Raw genomic sequence first — 14,509 nt, 5'->3', positions numbered from 1 at the left:
TAGCACAAGCCACAAAGTCATATCGGATTGGCTGACATTTTGAAAGGAAGCATGGCAGTCTGTTGACCACCGTGGTATCCCAAATGACAATCGGGCAAACTTCTCTTATAGAGAATTTAATCACAGTAATGGAGCTCAGAGCACGGCTTAGCGGTCAGATCATAAATGACAAATCTATTTTACCTTCCAATACCAGCTATGTGGGGAAAAAGGAGCCGCGGCTTTTGCTCTGAGCGATCTTGCTGATAATCCTTAGATGACAAAGGTAATGAGTCACATTATGATCAGCAAAGGAGGAGGGAGTTTGTGTGGGTTTGTGGCAGCCGACCATGAAAATAAACAAACAAAAAAAATGACACTCTTTCCCAGTTCCTCCTCCCCTCCTCCCTTCCTCCCCTCCCAACAATCCTTATACACTGGATTTAGACACTGAATGACAACTAGATGATAAAACAGCAGCCTGTACAGTACTTGCGGTTGTCATACTTCAGTAGGCATAAGCCAGCACTCCTGTAAGACCAGCTGGATAGCCTGGGAGGCCTCCCATTTTGCACCATGAGGTACCGTAAATGATCCAGCTCTAGAGAACAACATCTGTTTCTGTGCTAGTGCTGAACAAACAAGGCAATTTAAAGCAAAGCAAGAGATAACCAAGCAGCAAATGAACATGACCCTCATGTTTTCCCACTTCCTACACACATGAGATGCTGAAACTTCAACACATGAAGAGAGATTGTCAGTAAAGTTGACATATTTTCTAAGGAGGGAAAGAGAGAAAGGGAGGGAGGAAGAGGGAGCCTTCAGACTTCCCAGAGTATTATTTTTAGAGTCTTCCCACTCCCCATTTCTCTTATATTCTCTGCTTCCAATTCATCTACAATCTTTTTTTAAAAGTCGAAGTCATTTCAATATACTTATAAATATTCAGTCTTTAAACCTAATTTGCTATACTTAGTTCACATGCCTTCAAGCATTTGTCTTCCAATTTCCACTGAATAAATGCGTACTAATGAGAAATGGAGCAAGCTGCTGAGGCAAAGCTGGCCGACTTGCGCCTGGCCCGCCACCAGCTTGTGATAGGCAGGCAAATTGAGTTAAAATGAAAAGTCTTGTCAGCTGAAATACAACACGGAGCCAAACAGCAAGCTGTCAATCATCCAGCCAAAACAAGGGACTGCAGGTAATAAAAGGTCATTGTGAATCATTAGTACATTTGGCTTTGGTAAGCAAGTTAATTTTAATTAAACATGATCTTGATCTGTTACTGTTTAATAGAAAAAAATGCTGCAAATAATGATTTTTTAAATTTTATATTAAGCAGGTAATAGGAACCCTGTAAGTGTCAAGGGTATAGGAAAGAAAAATAGTTGTTCAATATGCAAATATTTTGGATACATCTACTCTTTTCAGAGCACTATGTTTATATAAAAGAATTATGAAATGCAACACACCTATAGTTTGCAGAATGACTGAACAGAACTAAATTAATCACAGGATACAAAGATAAAACATATACTTTCTCCCACTTCATTCAGTCTTAAAACAGTGATGTTTAACGGTACTATGCTTACTGTATCTTTCAAGATAGTTTGTATCCTCGCACTGTTTAATTTTAGTTTATTTGCTAGTAAACAATGTTCCATACAATGTTCTCTTTAGTGTAAATTACTGATATTCAGGACAGCTTAGCCATTCAAAATAAAATCTTGTCTTGGGCATGATCTTCACCACACACGCAACAACAACAACAGTCTCTCAATGCTTCCTTCCGTGCCAGAGACAGAGAATCTGGGTCCTTTTGAAAAACAAAGCAGAAGTCCAGGACAAAAAAAGCCAGATGTTTTTGACAAGGTAGGGTAAGGAAAGAGAGAAAGCTAAGAATCGCCTGATTATAGCTGGTAATTCAAGGAAGGAGGGTTTTCTAGATAACAAATTGGCACAGAGGTAGTTCCAAGAGTTACTGACTAAAAAGAAAAGGAAAATGTTAGTTAAGACAGTACCCTGTTTAATTTTTTTTAAAAGACCACTTTATTTTATCTGGAACATTATCTTTCCACAAGCCCAATCCTTGTATGTTTTATGCAGACTGGCATAAAACTATTTCAGTTGCTTCTCCATTAGTAGAATGGATCATTTTGGAATTTTGTTCAAAGCTTGTCACTGTCCTATTTCCCTTTTAAATAAAAGTTGTTTTTCTTTTGTTTGATCTTTCTGCCAAAGAGAAAATGCTGCAGAGGCAGGAAGTGGCTCAAAATTTCCTTCCTAAAACAGGAGGAAGATTTAGGATATAAATCCCCAATATGTACGCTATGCGTATGCATTAGGTGTATCAATGAATGTGCCTACTATATTACATTTAAGATACTGGAGGAAAGATGGATAGAATCTGTAGTATATGGAGATCTATGATAGACAGTTCTATATGGTATCTCTGGGAAAGTATGCACAAGTATGTTCTTTACCTAGCAGCTGATGCTCCTTTCAACTTAGTCCAACTTGGTTAAGAAGGGCAACTGATATTTCATTGATATGTAGGACTATCAGATATATGAATAGGCAAAAGGAGAACATGGATAATTTGAAAGGAGGATAAATGAAAGAGGGGGCAAGGAGAACACACTAACTGTTTTTCTTGGCATCTGCAAAAAAAAAAAATACAATAAAACAATGCAAAGGAAATGTACTTAGGCCTACATGTATATGAAATTACTTTCTCCAGCAACGAAAAAAGCTGTCTTTTTTCAATCAATTTTTTTCCAACATACCTTTATTTTCACGTGCTACCAATGCACTTCTCAAATTTCACCAAAGAAATGTATGACTAGTATTGTGATCTATGGATTTATAGATTTGAAGGGAGGGATCGAAGCTAATTGCTGGAATCAGGAAATAAATAATGTAAAACTAGGCTGTCAAGTTTGAAAAGAAATAATAAGGAAAGAAAGAAGCAAACAAACAATATACAAGGCCACAACACAAGAAAGTCTGAATGATTATTATTGTGAAAACAGTCCATTTTTTTTTTAAAAAAATGACAGCCTTTGTACAGTTTCTTGTTGTTGCCAGTTGGGACTTTTCCTGGATCGGGAGTTTCTGAGCTCAGTCATTCAAGTTTTGGTCTTCTCCCATCTGGATTACTACAATTTGCTCTACATGGGGCTATCCTTGGAAAATATTCAGAAACTTCAGTTGGCACAAAGTGCAATGGCGTGGGCAGTTCTTTGGGCCTCTAAGGTTATCCATGTTACATCACTGCTCCACAGGCTGTACTGGTTGCTGCTTTGCTTCCAGGTACAATTCAAGGTGCTGGTTATTACCTTTAAAGCCCTGCATGGCATGGCTCTGAAGACCAGACAAGAAATAATGGATGGAAACTGATCAAGGAGAGATTCAATCTAGAAATAAGGATAATTTTTTTGACAGTGAGAACAATCAATCAATGGAACAGTTTGCCTTTGGAAGTTGTGGGTGCTTCATCACTGGAAGTTTTCAAGAAGAGACTAGACAGTCATCTTTCAGAAATGGTATAGGGTGTCCTGCTAGAGCAGGCAGTTGGACTAGATAATCTGCAAGGTTCCTTCCAACTCTGTTATTCCATTCCATTCCATTCCATTCCATTCCATTCCATTCCATCTATTCTATTCTATTCTATTCTATTCTATTCTATTCTATTCTATTCTATTCTATTCTATTCTATTCTATTCTATTCTATTCTATTCTATTCTATTCTATTCTATTCTATTCTTTAAGGAACCATCACACTCTAATGGGACTGGCCCACCCTCCCTGCACTGGCAGAGGAGGCATGCTGCAGACCCCATCAGTCAAGGAATTCCAGATTGCGAGGTCCAGGAGAAGACTCTTTTCTGCATTGCTCCTGTTCTTTGGAACATTTTAGCCCTGAGTTGAGATTGGCTCTCATCCTTTTGACCTTCCATAAGGACCCAAAGACCTGGCTCTACCTGGCTTGGGCTCCAAAGGGTGTGACCTAACACTGGAAGTGGTTTATGAATTAAGAGGCAATCCCGACTTCCCTCCACCTAGGCATCCTGCTCCCTCCCCATCTTTTAACTATAATTTGTATCTTTGATTGTATCATTTTTATCATTTTAGAAATATTTATTTTTATGGTTTTGATGCTTTTAGTACTGTAAGCTGTGTAGGGTCACTTTAACAAGATGGGTGGCAAATAAATTAGAAAGAAAGAAAGAAATATTATTTGACAATTATTTGACTTTAAGGCTGTATCTACCACACAGAGGGTATGAGGACAAGAAGGGGAACAAATCCTCCTTTGCTGCATGCCTGGTAATCTTTAAAATATGTAATTAATTTAGAACAAAATGTATTGTCTAAGATTATTGACATAAATCCTTACAAAAGTTAAAATACTTTCACATCTCTCAACTGAGGTTCTTCTTTCAACATGTGAGATCTCTAATGATACAATAATTTATCTAAAGCAAGAAGCATCAGGGAAGTGGAAAGTGTTTTGTATATAGAAGGTTTCAATTTCAGTCCTTGAAACAGAAGAGTTGAAAAAGTAGTTGAAAATGAGCAGGTTAGAATATTTTGGGATTCCCAAATACAAATTGATAAAGTCTTGGCACATAACAACCCAGATATAATTGTAATTGAAAGGAAGAAAGTGTGAATAGTAGATGTTGCATTACCAGGGGATAACAAAATAGAAGGGAAAGAATGGCAAAAGATCACAAAGTAACAAGATCTGAAAATTCAAACAAAAAGATTATGGCATAAACCAGCCATAAATGGTGGTCCCAGTGGTTATCGGCACATTGGGTGCCATACCAAGAAATCATGGACCGCACTCAGAAAATCTGCACATTGACAACATTTTCATTGTCAATTTAAAAAAAGGCCTCACTGCCTGGGTCTGTCATGTACTATGCCTATACATTACAACATCCTAAATATTTGAGAAGAATTTGAGGCACAGGAAGGCCACTACTAGCTAAAGAACTGGCAGCTGTGATTTCATACCGTAGTGAACAGCTAATAATAATTCATTAAATTTATTTGCCATACAACTCCCAGTGACTCCAGGAAGTTTATAAGCTGTTAAAAACATTTAAAAACATGAAACAACAGAAAAAACATAAAACAAGGAAACAAAGATGGCAGAGAAAAATATCTGATTGGGAACAAGGAAAAGGAGGAAAGGGATTGACAATCATCAATAATATTGGAAGTCCAAATCTGACTAGTGTCTACCAGTATATTGACCTACCACTTGTAGTATAGTAATATTTAGAAACCTAAAGAATCCCAATCCCCATTGTAACTTAGATTCACTTCTTACTGAGGATTCCTTAGCTATGCATTTTTTGTGTGGTTTGAGTTTACATATAATGATTTCTGCTGTTGGTAAATCACATTGAATAATATTATCTGCCAGGAAAGCATTGTCCATCTTTTCTAAAGCAAATATTAATTTCTTCTGTGGACTATGCTATAAATCATATTAGGCGTGTCTTTACCCTTCTTGTAGAAATTATAAAGTTGGCCACCATTGCCCAGCAAAACACAAAAAGGCAAACTGATGTAATAGAAATTGAAGGAACTTTTCTCCCAAAACTACAAACAAGACCAAAATAGCCTGAATCTAGTCTTTGACTATCATATTATATCCCCAGCATATAAGATATACAGTCACCATATCTTTCCAAATCACCCTGAATTCCTTTTATTCTTTTCTTTCACACCAAAATATCTCTGTATAAAGGGGGTTTTCCTCATTTTTTTTTCATTCTAATGCCTCCTTAATCTCACCTTTGTTCTCTTTATTCAGTCCAACCATAGCTTGCCCCTCTTCATATTCCATCCTGTTTGGTTACTTTCCATTAAAATCAAATCATTTCCAACAGACATTTCCTTTTGCTTCACTTCCCTAGCAGATAGTACTGATATTTCACCAAAGCAAGTGCTAGGCTCTGTTGCTTTCCATACTTATTAGTCTATGTGGGCCCCCAAATTCTGGTGATCGGATGTCTAGCTGTCCATCTCTCTAAACTCCATCCATCCATCCATCCACCCATCCATCCATCCATTCCACATACAATATACATTAGGAGATGTTCACACACATGTGATATTCATGAAATCAAGTTGCCTGCCCTGCATTTGTTATCTTGTTAGGTCAAAAAGAATATTTATATTGTATTTTGAATAGTCTTTGAATGCCACATTGGTGGACAGATTCCAAAAGTGATTGGAATCAAGGGAAATCAACAGATGAGTCCATGACAAAAAATTATATTATATTGTATTGAAATTATTTTCCAAGAACTTTCTTCTTCTGTCACACTAAAAATTACTATTCGATGACATCCTTTTAGAACTATAAATAAGCAAGTTAAGAATAAGGAAATGAAAGTTGTCCTATTTTATTGTGTCTTTAGCCTGACTTAACTATTAAGGCAGGTCACAAATTTTGCTACATAAATTAATCTCAATTAATGATGACACTATTAAAATTGCATGGAATAGCATAACATTTCTGATATACCATTATGCTATATGTTCTAGCTAGCCCCCCTCCCAACTTCCCAAGTTTTTCTTTATATAGAAAAGATTTTAAGTGCGTCTTTCATGATGAAGTTTGTATGTGTAACATAATATAAGTAACAGTAAAGAGTGTCTTTTTCATGTAATTAGAATATTAGAAGAGGGGGTTGAGGGGTTTTTTAAAATTGTCATTTGCCAATCTTTTAAGGGGTTTGGGGAGGGGGGAGGGTTGTTTGGCAAAGGATAGGGAGGGTGATTTGCTGGGGACCCTGGCCCGGCACAGGGTCGCGTTAGGGGAGGTGCGGAGCGGGGATCGGAGGGGGTTGGTGTTGGTAGGGAAGAGGGCGAGGTCATCAGGACTGTGGGTGGGAGGGGCAGGTATGGTGGGAGCAGGGGGCCATATCATGTTGTGGGGGCACGCACCTGCTGTCTCCAAGCGGTGACGTGCTCCGGCTCCCAATGCTCTTCTCGTTCCCTGGGTTGTCCGGAGTCTCAGAGCCTGGGTCTTAGGCTGATGTTGTGCAACGCCAGGTCCGTGGTTAATAAAGCCCTCCTCATTTGTGAGCTGATTCAGGAGGGGGGAGTGGACCTGGCGGGTATTACAGAGACCTGGTTGGGCCGGGAGGGGGGGTCCCCCTCGTAGAAATGTGCCCACCGGGTTTCCGCGCATTTCATCAGCCGAGGGCCCAGGGTAGGGGTGGGGGGGTGGTGGTTATTGTAAAGGAAGGTCTTGATCCTAGGGAGGCCACTGTACCTCAGATAGCCGGTTGTGAGTCTCTCCCTGTGAAGTGGGGCCATGGGAGGCAGATGGGCCTGCTGGTTGCATACCTGGCTCCTTGCTACGTGGCAGCGACCCTGCCCGAGCTCCTCAATGTTATAGCCGGGGTGGCGGTTGATACCCCCAGGCTTTTAGTCATGGGGGATTTCAACCTGCCGTCCATCGGTGAAGCATCTGAGGTGGCTCGGGAGTTCATGGCTTCCATGACGGCCATGGACCTAACCCAGTTAATTCAGGGCCCCACTCACACAGGAGGAAACACGCTGGACTTGGTTTTCGTCTCTGGTCAGTGGTTGAATGGCTTAGATACAGGGGATGTAGTTATTGAACCCTTGTCATGGTCAGACCATTCTCTCCTTAGACTTGACTTCCTGACCACTACACCCCACTGCAGGGAGGCAGAACCGATCAGGTGGTTCCGCCCCAGGCGCCTGATGGATCCTGATAGGTTCCGAATGGAGCTTGGGCCATTTCCTGAGACTCTGGCGCGCGACTCGATGGAAGACCTGGTGGCCGCCTGGGATAGGGTGGCCGCTGGTGCTTTAGATCGGGTCGTGCCTTTGCGGCTTCTGACCCGGCGCCGAATCTGCCCAGCTCCTTGGTTCTCCAAGGAGCTGAGGGGGATGAAACGCCGGAAAAGACGCTTAGAGAGTAGTTGGAGGGCCAGTCGCTCCGAATCTGACCGTACACTAGTGAGGTCTTATATCAAGACCTACTTAGTGGCGATAAAGGCGGCGAAGGGTAATTACTTTGCGCTCTTATCGCGTCGGCAGAAAATTGCCCAGCTGCCTTGTTAAGGGTGACCCGCTCCCTTCTCCATCTGGGAGCGTGGGAAGACCCCTTGCAAGGTCGTGCTGAGGATTTTGTGCATTATCTGCATGATAAAGTCGCTCAATTCGGGAAGGCTTGGACTCTGACTGGGTAGGTACAGGCGGGTTGTCCGAGGTGTGTCTTGAGACGGTTATCTGGGAGGAGTTTGACCCTGTGACTCCCGAGGACGTGGACAGGATGCTGGGGAGGTTGAATGCAACCACATGTTTATTGGACCCGTGTCCCTCCTGGTTGGTGCTGGCTACCCGGGAGGTTACACGAGACTGGCTCCAGAGGATTATAAATGCTTCCTTGAGTGAGGGGTTCTTGCCTCCCGCCTTGAAAGAGGCGGTGGTGAGGCCCCTCCTCAAGAAGCCTTCTCTGGACCCAGCTGTTTTAGCAAACTATCGTCCAGTTTCCAACCTTCGCTTTTTGGCGAAGGTTGTTGAGAGTGTGGTTGCACGACAGCTCCTGCAGTACCTGGATGAAACCGTCTATCTAGATCCATTCCAGTCCGGCTTCAGGCCCGGGTACAGCACGGAAACGGCATTGGCCGTGTTGGTTGATGATCTCTGGAGGGCTCGGGACAGAGGTTGCTCCTCTGTTCTGGTCCTATTAGACCTCTCAGCGGCTTTTGATACCATCGACCATGGTATCATGCTGTGCCGGTTGGAAGGGTTGGGAGTGGGAGGCACTGTCTTACGGTGGTTCTCCTCCTATCTCTCCGACCGGTCGCAGTCTGTGTTGGCTGGAGAGCAGAGGTCGACCTCAAGGCACCTGGTTTGTGGGGTGCCACAAGGGTCGGTCTTCTCGCCTCTCCTGTTCAACATTTATGTGAAGCCGCTGGGCGAGATCATCCGTGGTTTTGGGGTGCAGTGCCATCTGTACGCTGATGACACCCAGCTGTACATCTCCACCCCAGACCACCCCAACGATGCCCTTGAAGTGATGTCCCGATGCCTGGAGGCCGTACGGGTCTGGATGGGGAGGAACTCAATCCCTCCAAGACTGAGTGGCTGTGGCTGCCGGCGTCTCAATATAGTCAGCTGGTGCCATCGCTGACTATTGGGGGCGAGACATTGGCCCCCATGGAGAGGGCGCGTAACTTGGGTGTCCTCCTGGACGCACGGCTGTCTTTAGAAGAGCATATGACGGCCGTGGCCAGGGGGGCTTTCTATCAGGTTCGCCTGATACGCCAGTTGCGCCCCTTTCTGGATCGGGACTCCCTATGCACGGTCACTCATGCCCTCGTCACTTCCCGCCTCGACTACTGCAATGCTCTCTACATGGGGCTCCTCTTGAGGAGCACTCGGAGGCTCCAACTGGTGCAGAATGCGGCCGCGCGGGTACTTATGGGGGCGACATGGCACTCCCACGTGACACCTCTCCTGCGCGAACTGCATTGGCTTCCAGTGGTCTTCCGAGTGCGCTTCAAGGTGCTGGTTCTCATCTTCAAAGCGCTCCATGGCTTAGGACCCGGTTACTTACGAGACCACCTTCTGCCTCCGATAATCTCCCACCGGCCAACACGCTCCCACAGAGAGGGCCTCCTCAGGGTGCTGTCTGTCAGGCAATGTCGGCTGGTGACCCCCCGGGGAAGAGCCTTCTCTGTGGGGGCACCCGCCCTCTGGAATGAGCTACCCCCAGGGATACGACTAATCCTGGACCTCCAGACCGTCCGCCGGGCCCTGAAGACTTTTTTATTTCAGCAAGCCGGGCAGTGTTAACAAAAAATTTTAATTGGGGAATTTTATGGGTAAGGGGTTTTAAATTGGAGAAGCCAAAGATAATTTAATTTTGTTTTAATGTATTTTAATATTTGTACTGTGTGTTTTTAATTCTGGCTGTTCACCACCCCGAGTCCTTCGGGAGAGGGGGCGGTATAAAAATTTAATAAATAAATAAATAAATCTGACTATGTATAATATGAGGCTTAGACCAAGTATATTTATAATGGTGTTTAAAAGTTTGTGAAGTCTTAACTTTTTAATATTTCTGTATAAATACATCTAAAATAGAGCAGGTAACCACCTTCATTGGTCATTCAGGCCAATGGTTCAAGTAAAGCACATGGAGAATATGCAGCTGCCTCAATCAACGAGCACCATTCTTAAATTTTTCCACACAAAGGGAGGATATTATGTCCTTGCTGCAATTAAGCTTTTTCTGGCCAAGTCGCTAGCACAGCTTCTTTATGGGATAGTCAGCTTCATGTTTTACATCATTAGAAATAGTTAAATCCAAATTCATTAAATCAATTCTCCAGATGCTGCATTGTGTCTCAAATGCACTGCAGACAGGATTGACAAAAGTTGAAGCAAGAATCTGTATAGCGTCCTTAAATCTCTGGCTAAAGCTTAACTTCTTTCCGCAAGGTCTTGCTCCATTAATCCTCCAAGACAAATTCTCTTCATCATGGATCAAGGCTGTTGAGTCCAACCTTGCCAAACTAGGCTTTTCCCCAGCTTTAACACTCAAGATGGACTATGATCTAGCAAGACAAAACTTGTGACAAAGGTGGAGGACATTGAGAGGCAGGCAGACTTAGGGAAAGCACCGCTGTTTCTGGCTCCAGATGCTGTTAGATGTGTTGTTGCTCGTGCCAGCTATCTTAGTCAGTTGAAGTCAACAAACCACCGGAAAGCATTTGCACTTGCATGGTGCCATGCTTCCATTGGCAGTCTTGTACGGCAAGTATAAAAGGATACCATTCACTGAAAGAATCTCTCCCTGCGGCTCAGGAGAAGTGGAGATCACATGATCCTTAGATGTTCCTTTTATATGGAGATTAGGAAAAATATATTCTGCCAATAACTGCTAGGTATCCTGGCCGTTCCGATACTACCTATCTTCAGTGGATGCTTAAGGATGAACAGTCCATAACTACAGCTCAGGTGGCTAGATTCTGCGTAGCAGCACTGGGGATTCGTCACAAACATGTGTCTACTCCACCATAGCGATGTTATATAATTATTGTAGCAAACCTTTTGCACTGCTTAGTCATTTCCCTTTTAGTGTTGAATCTACAACAGGTCACTCAGTTTAGGGATTGCAACTATCAAATAGTCAGACCATGTATAATTGACACTGGATTTTATTATAGATTTTAGTTTTTTATTTATTATTTTATACTAGAATTTTTAAGTGTATATATACTGAGTGCTTTTATTTGTTCTGGTCTCTGGTCTAAGACTGTAATAATAAATTGTTGTTGTTATAATATAAGTAATAATAAAGAGTGTCTTTTTCATGTAATTAGAATATCTGACTATGTATAATATGATGAGGCTTAGATCAAGTATATTTATAATGCTGTTTAAAAGTTTGTGAAGTCTCAACTTTTCAATATTTCTGTATAAGTACATCTAAACCTCAATCAAATGATTAAAAAACAATATGCCTGTTAATTTATTTACTGAAGAAAATTATCCAAAACTACATAAGGAAAACAAGTATTATTTTAAGTCATATTTATACAGAAATATGGGTTCACAAACCTTCAAGCACTGTTGAAACTGAAGTTAATTTCTCTATCTGTGAATCCTTAGATATCTTGATTGATACCTAGTACCATCATGTTGGTGTTGACTCTTAGCAACCACAAAGATAGATTTTCTCCAGCATAGTTCTCTTAGCTTAGCTTTTTTCACAATTCATAAAATGCTTTTTAAAAAAAACACACATTTTTTTTTAAAAAAGCAATAAGGTAAAGAAATAAACTTTTTTAAAAGAGCAATTTTGCACATGGATTTTAAGGTAGTACAAATTCAAGCAAGATATATAGTATAGATTGTATGGATATGACAATTGATTATCATTTCTAAACCAAGTGTTCACCCCTATTATGAAAAGCTATGACTGTTTCTACTATCAATAAACTGCACATAAATTCCACCAAACTATTTTTCCTTGAAAATTGCTTAAAAAGTGGGAAGTTTGCCAATTACACAACATTCTACATATATCTCCTCTTCTTTGAAAATATTTTTTTTTATTTTAAAATATTTATATCTTTTACTGCAAAGCTACCAATGTGTAGAAAAATGAGAATGTATCCTGTTTTATGTTTTAAAAGGATGCTGTGGAGGCTAATGATATTTAGAGGAGAAGTCGATTGTTCCAAATTTTTCCTTTCCATTCAGGAGAAGGCCCTGCTCTCCCATCTTGTGAGCAATGCCTCTGAAATGTATTCTCCACTTCAGCAGATGTTTAGACTCAAACTTAATATGTGTACACGTTGTGTAAATAACTGCAAAGCTTTGATTCAACCTTTTCCATACTTTGCTTAGTTAATTATCTGGGCTTTTATGTTTACATGCAGTTAGTGTATCTCTAGCTATAAAGTACATAATTTATAATTGATGTAAATGATTGTTATTATGTCAATTAAGCAGCTGGGTTCTCCACCTTCCCACTAAACAGAATGAGTGATAAACAAGAGTTTTACATGGAGATGCCTACTTTTCTTCAGAAAGGATAAAATAAATTACCTAGGTAGACCAGGTTGTCCAATTGTTCTCTGCTGAGGTAGATGCTGTCTCCTGGCCTCTTCTCTTGACCTGTTGACTGCAGCAAATGGTCAATTTCGTCACGCACCACTGCAAAAGCTTCTGGGTGCCTCAACAGATAATATATCGCCCAGAATACACCAGGAATTGTGTTTGCCACCGAGGCCCACAGAAAGGTGAAATGATGTGCTGGGAGAAAATAAGTGAAAAGGAAGATTAATAGCGTTTATTACACTGATTAGATTTGCAGTGTGCTAATTAAAAGATGTTAGGACACAGACCCAGCCAAGGATCAGTGAATGCTAATGAGGACCAATAGGCTTCTGAAAGTCTAATTTTCTGCTTAATGAGAATAGTTTGAAATGTAATTTCAGGGTGGGGGTGGGGGTGAAATAAAGGGAGGAAATGCAGCTCAGTTATAATCTCTCTCATTATCACCATTAAGTATCTTGTTTTACCACCTCAGCCAAAAAAAGAGAGAGAAAGAAAGAATCAATTATCAGACAGGATTGTTTCAGAGTAAAACATTTTATCATTACCCAATTAGAGAAAAAACATAAAAATTTCAAGGTCGCAATTTTGCCATTTTATTTCAAAGGACTCTAGTAAATTATCTGATTCCGACCCAAGCAATCATTCAAAAGTTTGCTACCTGCTTTGTCATAATCGCTAAGCACCGTATAGTTTTCGAATATATCTTTTCTGTCTTGGACCACTTCAGAAACATCTAACCATTTCTCCATCTTTTTTGGGTTTAAAAAGTTTAGGAGTTCTCTCCGGATCTTCTTGGTTGCTCCCAGCAATACGATTGGTATGTTTAGAGCCAAATAGGAAAAATTGGCATCAAACTTGAGAAATTTTTCTCCAATTTCATCAGTAACATTATAGCCATCATTATGAGGATCCCTTCCAAACAATGTTTTAAAACTGGCTTCAAATATTATAGAGAAGCAGAACTTGTGCATTTTTCCCATCTCCCAATCTACCACTTGTGAAAACTTTCTTTTAAATATCATTTGGAGGTTCCTCATCACATTATCAGAGAGTGTGTCCAATGATTTGCCAAGAAGATGTTGATAATTCCTGTGTACACGTTCATTTAGGTCAGGGCATTTCCCATTTATAATCGGCGGATGGTCAAATGCTTGGCTTGATAATTTATCTGCAAATTCTGCAAATTCCAGATACTTGCTGCTCTTGGTCACAACAGGATATTGGAGGGGGTTTAATATAAATGTAATATATTTGCCTGAAAAAAAAAAAAGAAATTGGTTAAAGCCCACATGATAATTTATGCCAACATTCTGCAACCTGTTGCCTTATAGTAGTACTTCTCTATCTCAGCAACTTGGACTAAGATGCTTGGACTTCAATTGCCAGAATTCTCCAGCTAGACATGGTTGGCTAGTGAATTTTAGGAGTTGAAGTCCATTGAGAAACAATGCCTTAGGACTTCCTGTTTGCTGTTTGTCCCCGCTGGACGCTCCTCTGGGATCGTCGAACCCACTGCCTGTAAGAGCCGCCTTTTTCAGCGGAATGGCGGCTCGAAAAAACTCCGTTTCCATTAGGAAACGGAGATAGAGCCGGCTGGGGTGGGTAGAGTCCTCTGCCTAATCCCAAAAGTTTTTTATTTACTTTTGGGAGGGAGCGGAAGAGACTCCCCGTATCCCCAGCCGACGCTCCGGGCTCTGGGAAATCTCTGCTACATGCAGAGCTAGGGGGCAAAAGCAAGCCTGTAAATCTGTCAAATAAATTAATTAAAGAAGATATGAGCTGGACCTTTGATCCTGAAGCGCAAGTATTCCTTTTATTCTATTTTGCCTAAGAAGTGAAGTGAAGGGAAAAAAGTTTTTTTTTTAAAATGGCGATTGCTGCTGCGGCTTGA

The 14,509-nt window shown here is 41.2% G+C and overlaps 1 protein-coding gene across 1 annotated transcript in view; it reads right to left on the bottom strand.

Annotated features, from left to right (window-relative positions):
• The window catches only part of CYP7B1 (cytochrome P450 family 7 subfamily B member 1), a 129,801-nt gene that overhangs the window by 7,450 nt on the left and 107,842 nt on the right, over window positions 1–14,509 (bottom strand). Inside the window, exons 3-4 of the mRNA XM_070942257.1 lie at window positions 13,277–13,873; window positions 12,607–12,813 (exon numbers count right to left, since the gene is read on the bottom strand). Of these exons, the coding sequence (XP_070798358.1) occupies window positions 12,607–12,813; window positions 13,277–13,873 (804 nt within the window). The remainder of the gene's footprint in view (window positions 1–12,606; window positions 12,814–13,276; window positions 13,874–14,509) is intronic.

The sequence above is a fragment of the Pituophis catenifer genome, unplaced genomic scaffold (assembly GCF_029215685.1).
Source record: "Pituophis catenifer annectens isolate HBS135680 unplaced genomic scaffold, rPitCat1.0.hap2 SCAF_3, whole genome shotgun sequence".
NCBI lineage: Eukaryota > Metazoa > Chordata > Lepidosauria > Squamata > Colubridae > Pituophis > Pituophis catenifer.
The sequence above is the reverse complement of the archived record's forward strand: the minus strand, read 5'-3'. Positions and strand labels throughout refer to the sequence as shown.